The sequence below is a fragment of the Gambusia affinis genome, linkage group LG03 (genome assembly GCF_019740435.1).
Source record: "Gambusia affinis linkage group LG03, SWU_Gaff_1.0, whole genome shotgun sequence".
NCBI classification, from domain to species: Eukaryota; Metazoa; Chordata; class Actinopteri; order Cyprinodontiformes; family Poeciliidae; genus Gambusia; species Gambusia affinis.
In genome coordinates this window covers 2,698,224-2,708,468 of record NC_057870.1, presented here as the reverse complement: position 1 = coordinate 2,708,468, position 10,245 = coordinate 2,698,224, and the positions used below count along the sequence as shown (strand labels likewise).

General features: G+C 40.2%; 1 protein-coding gene across 1 annotated transcript; it reads left to right on the top strand.

Moving 5' to 3' along the window:
- Window positions 1-966: 966 nt before the first annotated feature.
- imp4 (IMP U3 small nucleolar ribonucleoprotein 4) lies at window positions 967-10,111 on the top strand. The gene is made up of 9 exons (XM_044110683.1): window positions 967-1,077; window positions 2,842-2,950; window positions 3,071-3,154; window positions 3,229-3,338; window positions 6,181-6,313; window positions 7,651-7,805; window positions 7,896-7,990; window positions 8,075-8,148; window positions 9,724-10,111. The coding sequence occupies exons 1-9, from the start codon at window positions 1,075-1,077 to the stop codon at window positions 9,834-9,836; spliced, it is 876 nt and encodes a 291-aa protein (XP_043966618.1). The 5' UTR covers window positions 967-1,074; the 3' UTR covers window positions 9,837-10,111.
- The last annotated feature ends 134 nt before the right edge of the window (window positions 10,112-10,245 follow it).

Sequence of the window (10,245 nt, the reverse complement as noted above, 5' to 3'; positions counted from 1 at the left end):
TTAGGATCATCCAACTGTAATTATCCTCTTAATAGAAGTTTTTTTTTGTTTGTTTTTTTACTGGATTCTAAACCCGGGCTGCACAGTGGAGCAGATGGTAGAGCTGTTGCCTTGCAGCAAGAAGGTACTGGGTTCGATTCCCGGCCCAGGATCTTTCTGCATGGAGTTTGCATGTTCACCCTGTTCTCCCATGTTCTCCCATGCGTGGGTTCTCTCCGGGTTCTCCGGCTTCCTCCCACAGTCCAAAAACATGACTGTCAGGTTAATTGGTTTCTCTAAATTCTCCCTAGGTGTGAGTGAGTGTGTGTGTGAATGGTTGTTTGTCCTGTATGTCTCTGTGTTGCCCTGCGACGGACTGGCGACCTGTCCAGAGTGAACCCCGCCTCTCGCCCGGAACATAGCTGGAGAGGCACCAGCAACCCTCCCGACCCCATTAGGGACAAGGGTGAACAGAAAATGGATGGATGGATGGATGGATGGATGGATGGATGGATTCTAAACCCCACATTGTATTACAGCGAACGGACAATGAATACAAAACGTCTTTCTAAGGCAAAGGCCTTTTCAAACCAAAGAGCCATTTTTGGCCCTGGGTCAGCTAAATGAAATGTGTGTAAAACTACAAAACCTGAAAAAAAAATAAAAAATAAAAATAAAAATAAAAAATATATATATGTGTGTGTGTGTGTTTTCTTTGTGATATCTTGTTATCTAAAAGTAATCTTTATATTAAATTTGTCCTAAAAACAAGTTCTTTATTATTTTTAAACAGTTTTTATTTAATAGAGCCATTCTGAAGATCCGAAGTAGATACATGTGACCCCAGAACTACAGGTTACAGATCCCCGTACTAGAAAATTAATTAAGCAGATATGATGTTTGCGAAAAGGACAGCAGCGGCTCTACAGTATACCTGTGGATATCCCTTTCAGACTCTTATTTTGAAAAGCTAGCCAAAGTCAGTACAGATGGTTCTCATTGGCTGTTTCTTCAGCGAATGACGGAAGTTGTTGTTTGGGCGCTTTTCCTTCCCCCACGTGAGCTTGTGTAGCCTGGAAGCTAGCAGTCGGCATCATGGTGAGTTAAAAACAACATTGGTTTTTATTAGGGAAGTGCCGCAGGTTGAGCTGATAATGGCGGCCGCTTTGACATGGTTAAGTCTGTAACCTCCCTGGTGTTTAAAGCTGAAGGCAGGATAAGGAGCCAGAAGGAGGATACAGCTCTCCGTAAACACTACCAGAGGTTTAAAGGGGCTGGAGCTCAACGTTTAAACTGTTCGTACGGCCTGTGGAATTATAAAGTTTAGGTTAAAACAGGAGAGGAACTGAGCAGGAGTACTGCTTGTTTCATCCTGAATCTGTTTCTGACTTTTCCTGCGTTCTATGATGAGGTTCTATAACCTCATGTTCTATGATCTGTTCTCACCATTCCGAATGTCTTCTGCTTTCTTTGGTTCTTGCTCTTTTCACCACAGCCTCTATCTCTTTTTCCGTGTTGCTGTTTCTCCCCTCGCAAACTGGTAGATCTGCTTTGAAGCAGAACACTGAACAGTGTCTCCTCAGCTGACCCACCACTTCCTTCTCTGTCCTCAAGGTCCAGTCTAATGCCGCTTTTCTGTCCCAGGCTGTGCTTTAACAGTAAAATACACAGAGTGTAAATAATGAAAATGGGTTTAGTTGGCTGATGTTCAGGGTACCTGTGCAGTATGGTTGATTAATGTATTATTCACATCACAAGAAAAAAATTTAATTTGTATTTCCTCACTTTATTACGTTATGAATGCTGAATTCATCTGTCACAACAGACCTTTCTTGTTTATGGTCAGTTAAAATGATAAAAAATATTTCTATTTGCTAAATGCCAGAAAACTTAGTGAGAAAATTTTTAGATATTTTTACCTTAACATGATTTGTTTCACTATAATAAATATTGATTGTTCCTAGTGGCTTAATGACTTATTGGTCTGTGTGATTGAAATCATTTCAAGGTTGAGTTATATTTTATGCATTAAACAAAGTTATTAAATTGGGGTATTTTTTCTTAAATTTGTGTTTTGTTCTCAGACCGGTCAGTTGTATACAGTGTATGTAATAGACATTTCAAAACATAAAATTTATTATATTTTAGTTTACTTTGCCCCTGCTGTAGAATGTGGAATATTTTTACAAGACATTAAAGACATTAATACATAATATAATATAGTAATGTTCTGGAAAGGGCTGCACAGTGGCGCAGTTGGTAGAGCTGTTGCCTTGCAGCAAGAAGGTCCTGGGTTCGATTCCCAGCCCGGGGTCTTTCTGCATGGAGTTTGCATGTTCTCCCTGTGCATGGTGGGTTCTCTCCTGGTTCTCCGGCTTCCTCCCACAGTCCAAAAACATGACTATCAGGTTAATTGGTCTCTCTAAATTCTCCGTAGGTGTGAGTGTGTCCTTGGTGCCCTGCGACAGACTTGCGACCTGTTCAGGGTGAACCCGCCTTTCGCCCGGAACGTAGCTAGAGATAGACACCAGCAACCCTCCTGACCCCACTAAGGGACAAGGGTGAACAGAAATTGGATGGGTGGATGGATAGTAATGTTCTTTTAGTTCATTTGTACTGTTTTTATCTCTAAAGTGTGGTGCTGGAAAAATGTGAAACTAATAGTAATGTTCTTTTAGTTCATTTGTACTGTTTTTATCTCTAAAGTGTGGTGCTGGAAAAATGTGAAAACTAACCTTGAAAGTGTTTGAATTTTACTGTGGGAAAAATGTGAAAACCCTGTACTTAGTAGGAGCGTGTGCTTTGAGTCTGAGAAGCTTTGTCTGCTTTTCTGTGTTTTTCTGCTGTGTGGCGGTGAGGCAGCTCCGTCGAGAGGTGAGGCTGAGGCGGGAGTACCTGTACAGAAAGGCCCAGGAGGACCGGCTGCGAACGATAGAGGAGAAGAAACTGAAGCTGAAGGACGCACTCGACAGTAAGACAGCATGACAACACAGATCACCTTTTTCCTCATGCATTTTGCATGAGTGGTTAGCACTAGGAGCTGTCCAACCACAAATCTCCCTGTAACACAGGTATTTGTTCTTGACCACAGAAAACTCTCCCCTTCCGCCCGACGTCCGCAGAGAAGCCCTGGGGCTGCAAAAGCTGGTGGAGTACGATGACGAAGGGGCAGAAGGCAAGCTGGCTGTTAGCTGTGTTCCTCCACGTGTCCCTCTCAGCTCCTGTAACCATCTGCTGTTTTGCGTTCAGGCGTCAGCTCTCACATGGACGACGAGTATAAATGGGCCGGAGTGGAGGACCCCAAACTGATGGTGACCACGTCCAGAGACCCGAGCTCCAGACTCAAAATGTTTGCCAAGGTGCTGATGTGGAACCTGGTTTCAGATGAGATGATGTAGAGCACATGTAAAACAAACTGAGATCATTACTGTCTGCCTCTCCCCGCAGGCAGCTCTGCATGCTGATTCCCATCATGCAGTGCTGAGGTGAAAGCCTTGTGCTCTGGCATTTGTAGTTGATTTATAGTCAGCATTAACGCATACGATTAATCTAAAAAGTTTAACACATAAATATTACCGTATTTTCCACACTATAAGGCGCATAGAATAGACGCTGCAGTAGAGGCTGGGGTTACGTTATGCATCCATTAAATGGAGCTGCGCTAAAGGGAATGTCACCAAAACAGTCAGATGGGTCAGTCGAACTTTATTAATAGATTATAAACCAGCGTTCTGACAACCGTTCACTCCCAAAATGAATAAACAGCTGTTTTATTATTTTCCCCGAGGTAAAGTCAGTGACCTGGTAACATGTAGTGCAACATTTATATCACATAGTGGAGGGGAACTTTTCATCGATTCAATAAACACGTAAATAAACAGTCTGATACCGTTAGGGTAATTCAAACGTTAGTGCAATCACAATACAGTAGCACTCTAAATAGTGCAGAACAATAACAATATATCAATAACTCAACGTTGTTCAAACGTTAATGTCCATATTCATAATATGACCAACCTTGTTCAGCTGTAAACACACAAAATAAACATGTAAAGCTCACTTTATTAATTTATTCCTCATCCATGAATCCCTCGAATTATTCTTCTTCAGTGTCCGAATTAAACAGTTGGGCGAATACAGCATCCAACATGCCGGCTCCGTCTCGTCAAAGTCGTCATTAATGGAGTCAGTGTCCCTGCTGTTGTCTATCAGTTCAGTGACAATTCCTGCCTTCCTGAAAGCTTGGACCACAGTTGAGAATGACATATCAGCCCAGGCATTTACGATCCACTGGCAGATAGTGGCGTATGTCGTCCGGCGCTGTCTCCCCATCTTGGTGAACGTGTGTTCGCCTTCTGTCATCCACTGTTCCCAGGCAGTTCGCAGTCTAGCTTTGAATGTCCTGTGACACCAATATCTAGCAGCTGGAGTTCTTCTTCTTCTACGGGGTAAAATGAAGTTGGGGGCTGCTTACCGTAGTTGCGAGACCTGTTGTGGCTCAATATTGGTCCATATATAAGGCGCACCGGATTATAAGGCGCACTGTCGGCTTTAGAGAAAATTGAAGGTTTTTAGGTGCGCCTTATAGTGTGGAAAATACGGTACATAATGCAGATTAATCACATTACCTATTTTGACCTTACTTAGGCCCGGTCCCAGTATATTACCTCCAGCCTTGTGTCCTTCAAATGTGCGCTCCCGCTGAAGAGTTGGAGTGCGTAGTGTGTCCTGATTGTAGGGCAGGGGTGGGCACTCCTGGTCCTGGAGGGCCGGTGTCCTGCAACTCCTAGCTGTCTCCCTGGTCCAACACACATGAATCCAACAGCTGAATCATCTCCCATGTGCAGTCAGGTTCTCCAGAGTTCTGCTAATTACCTCATTATTTGACTCAGGTGTGTTGAAGTAGAGATACATGTAAGAGTTGCAGGACACCGGCCCTCGAGACCTGGAGTGCCCACCTGTGTTCTAGGCCATGGACTGATCTTCAGTCCTTCCCTCTTTGCGCCCTTGATCCACACTTTAGTTAAGTCCGCATCCTGGCCAAATAAATTCTTAGTGCTAAAAGAATTGTTGAAGATTAAAAAAAAAAACAGCGACAGACGTTTGGATAAAACCAAGGTAGTATGAGCGAATGACGAATGATCCGGACTCTGAAGCACAACCAGTTTGTAGTTAACATTTCTAAATTGTGCTTAAGCAAAATGACTTAATTTAAACCTTCCTGAATATGAAAACTGAAATGTTTGGATTGAGACATATCCTTAAACATTTTTTGAAAAGGTCCATTTTTACATTTTAAGATTACAAAGTCAAGCATATTCAGTACTTGTGATTAATCACTGTACTAGAGTGTTTTTGTGATAAATGACTATATTGTTGTCTTGAGACCATTTTCAGGTAATACAGTGATAATTACATAATAATGCAAGTTCACCCTCTCATAAACTAATGAACTTTAATTTGTTTTAAAACACTGAAAACTGAAACTGGACTATATTTTCAATATCCAAAATAAAACACGACAACCAAACCATAAGAAATAAAAAGGTGATAAAAACTACACACAACCAAAACCATAATCAAAATGGATTATGACATATCTCTAAGCAGACTTGCCCTTTATTTATTAAGGTATTATTCAATTAATTGGTTAGTTTATTGCATGTTATTTATAGAGGGATGTCAAAGGTGGATTTATGGACATATATGATTTGTGAACTGTTGTGTATAGGTTTGTGTCTGGTTGAATGATGTATGTGCCCCGTTGATATTTTTCCTTTTCGGTGGGGGATTTTATTTATTCATATGGGGGCCCAGAAAATCTTTGAGAACCACTGACCTTGGATCAGAATGTGTGGAATGCGTGTGATTGGAGTGAAATGATTAAGAGCCTCGAAACGACGTTTGTTGTGAATTAGCACTAACAAACTGAATTGAATTTGTTTATCACAAATGTGTTTGTAATTTGGCAAAAAGTGAAAGGTGAAAATGTTTAAATACTTTTTCAGGACATTTTAATTTCCTAGCAGATGCATGGAAATACTTGCTACTTTCAAACTGAACATTTCCAGTTGAATATTGGGAGGTTTGACAGGACAGATACCGACAGAAGACTGACTGACCTCACTGCCGTTGTAGCTTTCTGTAAAGTGTGAAATGTTGCAGAGATCAGTGAGTAACATGCCTCCATGTTGTCTGCAGGAGGTAAAGCTGATGTTTCCTGGAGCCCAGAGGATGAACAGAGGAAACCATGAGGTGGCGGCGCTGGTACGAGCCTGTAAAGCCAACAACGTATCAGACCTGGTCATTGTACATGAAACCAGAGGACAGCCAGGTAGGCAGGCTGACATTAGCCTTTGTTTCTAGCTGCTTCCTGTTGTTTTAACCAGGTGAACCTGGAACTAATGATTGTGTACTTTTATAGGGACTATGAAAGTAGTCATACCTTTGGGATTTGTTTTATGAATAAAGTCTTTATGATTTATGACAATAAATTTTTCTGTCACCGTTTTAAAAGAAAACAAAAAACGGTCAATGATGGGAAGCATCCTGTTAACACAACCCCTGAAATTTGCTGGTAAGACCAGAGTTCATATTCAGTGCAGTCATTTCATACATGGTTACTGGGCCATAGCCAGTGGTTTTTGTCACTGTGTAGAAAAAAAAACATTTATTCATCTGCTTGATGTGTGATGACACGCCGTGGATTCTCTGTTCAGCTTTTTGAATATTAATTAAAACAAATGAAATGAAAATAAATGTCATTAATACAACGGCACATTTTATTTTAATGTATAAAATGACAGGATATTTTTGACGCCATCAGTCAAAATGATGGACAATGAAAAAATCTAGTGAAATTCTGAATCCTATCCTTATATTAATTGATATACTTATTATAGAGACCTAGAGATAACCAAGTTGTGTACTTTACCGTCAACATGTAAATATACTCTGTATCCCATTTGCATCCTGACCAGCGTTTAACCGATTGGATGTTATGCAATGCTAAAATAATGTTGGTAGAGAAAATCGGACTGTAACAACAGAGCTTTAGGTATGTGACTAAAACGTGTCTAGATAAAAGGTCTCAAAACTGTCCTGTTTTGAGTCAATTTGCCAGAAAACATCAAAACTTTTCAGGGCTTTCATGGACTAAAAATAAGTTAAAATTACATATATTGTAAAGCTGCCCTGTGGGTCACATTTAATCTCTTCTTATTAATATGTGGTTGTTTTGAGCGATAAACGTTTCCACGGCAATACTCTTCTTGGCATAACACCTGTTCGCAACCTGATGTGTGTCTTCACTGCTGTGACTGACGGCCTCGGATCATGAAAGGACGGGTCCAGGATGGATCTGTCTTTTCCACATTGAAACTGTAGTCTGTGGGAGTTTCATCCAGGTAGAAACTACTGCAGTGGCCTGCAGGAATTGTTAAGAGTGACCTTAACTCAGCTGTCCTGAGCGGGTCGGGCCACCGGGGAACATCCCAGAGCGCCTGACGGCCGACCCACACTGTGTTTAAGTGTTTAGCAAATTAACTATTTTCAGGTTGCTGTAATACACAATATTTCTTGTTTAACATCATCTGTCTGCATCTATTAGGGAGACTTGAGTTATATAACTGACGTCTGATTTTTCTGCTGGATGTTCCTGTATGGTTACAGATGGCCTGGTCATTTGCCACCTACCGTTTGGACCCACAGCTTATTTCACGCTCTACAATGTGGTGATGAGGCACGATGTTCCCAACATTGGCACCATGTCTGAGGCCTACCCCCACCTCATTTTTCACAACTTCACCTCACGCCTCGGCAAAAGGGTGAGCGCCGAGCGTGTGCCGCTCAGACTCTGGGGATATTGTCTTACATCTCTGGTTTGTGCATAAAACTAATTGATTGTTCTTGCGCAGGTGTCGAATATCTTGAAGTATCTGTTCCCAGTCCCCAAAGACGACAGCAGGCGTGTCATCACGTTCGCCAACCAGGAGGACTTTATCTCTTTCAGGTCAGTGCCATGGAAAAACATTATGGAAAGTAAAATAAAGCAAATAAATAAATAGACAAATCACTTCTTTTTTTTTTCTTTCAGGCATCACACCTATAAGAAAACCGACCACAAGAATGTAGAGCTGACAGAAGTAGGACCCAGGTTTGAAATGAAATGTAAGTATTGATGGCTGAGTCTGGTGTTGAAACGGCAAACTGTACCAGTAAGCTGGTTGTTAGCAGATACATCAGTGTTCTTTGAAACTTACTTCTGACATATAACCCCATTTCCTTTTGAAATTGAATAAATGCTTTTTCTTGCCATGTTTAAATATTAAGTTATCCATTCTTAATGTCTTCTTGTTTTAATTTTTCTCAATATTTTTCACATTGAATTATTATGCTCTCCTCTCTCCATGCTTGTACCACACTGAGCTGTAACCTTATAATCACTACTTATTTCTTTTGATTTCCTCCAGTTATTTTCATTCTCCCTACTTGTTTTTGTATTTAAAACAAATGATGACCTTTAGTTCTAGTAAGTGCCTCCTCAGCATGTCATGGTGACAAAATGTTTGGACACCCCTCGTTTAGATCAAAGCGTATACATGAGTTAGAATGACCTACTCAAAACACAGGCCTAATTCAAATGAACAAACTGTGGCAGAGTTTGAAAACTGATGTGTTCAGATGCTCTCAAAAACTAAACTCTTTCCCAAAGCAAAAGGAGAACCTGCAAAGTACTGAACAAGGAAGCTGAAATAAAAACACAAGCCACACTTTTCAGATTTTCATGAATCATTTTCCTCACAAATATTCCCTATTGGGTTGGCCTATTACATAAAATCCCAAGGAAATACATTGAAGACTGTGATTGTAAAGTGATGAAAAGCTGAAATGGTTAAAGGGGATGTGAAAGGTTTTGTCAGCTCCCTGTTCCTTTGGGTTTATCTGGGTTTTAGAAGCTAATGTTGACAATGGCCACTTATTTGGGCAGAACATCCCTAATATTTACCAGATTGTTTTTGTGTTACCAGAACTTTAGCATTAATTGGACTGTTATTGTCTTTAATGAAATATTTGAACATCCAGACCAGAAATAATGGAAAAATCCAAAATGTAAATCACTGGAAGGAAATTCTAAAAAAGCTCATTATTTTTTTCTTACGAGGGTAGGATACAGTACGGTGAGAACGTATTTCCTACTTATGGCTTTCTTCTGTTCTGGCTTTTTTTCACATTTGAATGTTTCAAATCATCAAACTAATGTTAATGTTGGATAAAAATTAACTTAAATACATGGATTAAGCAATAAAACATTAATTGGAATTATTGTTTTATTCATTAGATCAGGGGTCTCAAACTCCAGTCCTCAAGGGCCTCAGTCCTGCAGTTTTTAGATGTGCCACAGGTACAAAACACTGGAATGAAATGGCTTAATTACCTCCACCTTGTGTAGACCAGTTCTCCAGAGCCTTAATTATTCTATTCAGGTGTGGTGCAGCAGAGGCACATCTAAAAGTTGCAGGACTGCGGCCCTCGAGGACTGGAGTTTGAGACCCCTGCATTAGATGATAAAAACAACCTGATTGTAGATGAAAAAGTAATTCCCCCCTCATTAAACCATTAATGAATGACAAACGATTAAACTACGGTATATATTTAAGAAATCAAAGCTCAATTTCACAAACTTTAATTGCTCCCAACCTGTAGAAGCATTATTGTTACAAGTTAATCTCTTTATCTTTTTAGTGTACATGATCAAGTTAGGTACCCTGGAGAATGAGGGCACAGCAGAGGTGGAGTGGCGTCATCACCCCTACACACACACGGCTAAGAAAAGGAAGTTCCTCAGCCTGCAGTGAGACCAGAGACATGAATGAATAAACCAGCTGCACTATCTTCACAGATCTTCACAGATCTTCAGTTCCATTTTGGGGTTTAGAATATTATGATTCATGCTTTGATAGAGCAATCTAATATGAATAAAGACCTCATCATCATCAGTTATAGATTTTTGTCATATGTATTGAGTGCTCCGTTAAATTAAGCATTTCTGTCAGGCATCCCGCAAAGTAAAACCCCTGTGTTGGTTTTACTTTGCATTTATTATTTTTCTAAATAAAATATGTATAATTTGTGTCATCTTGTTTTATTTTACCTGTGATGGGAAAATAACTACGTTTATTTTAACGTAATTATTATTCGTAATTATTGAATCTTTTTATTATTGTTAAAGTGTAATGGCGTATGCCTACCTTGATATCTTGTGCT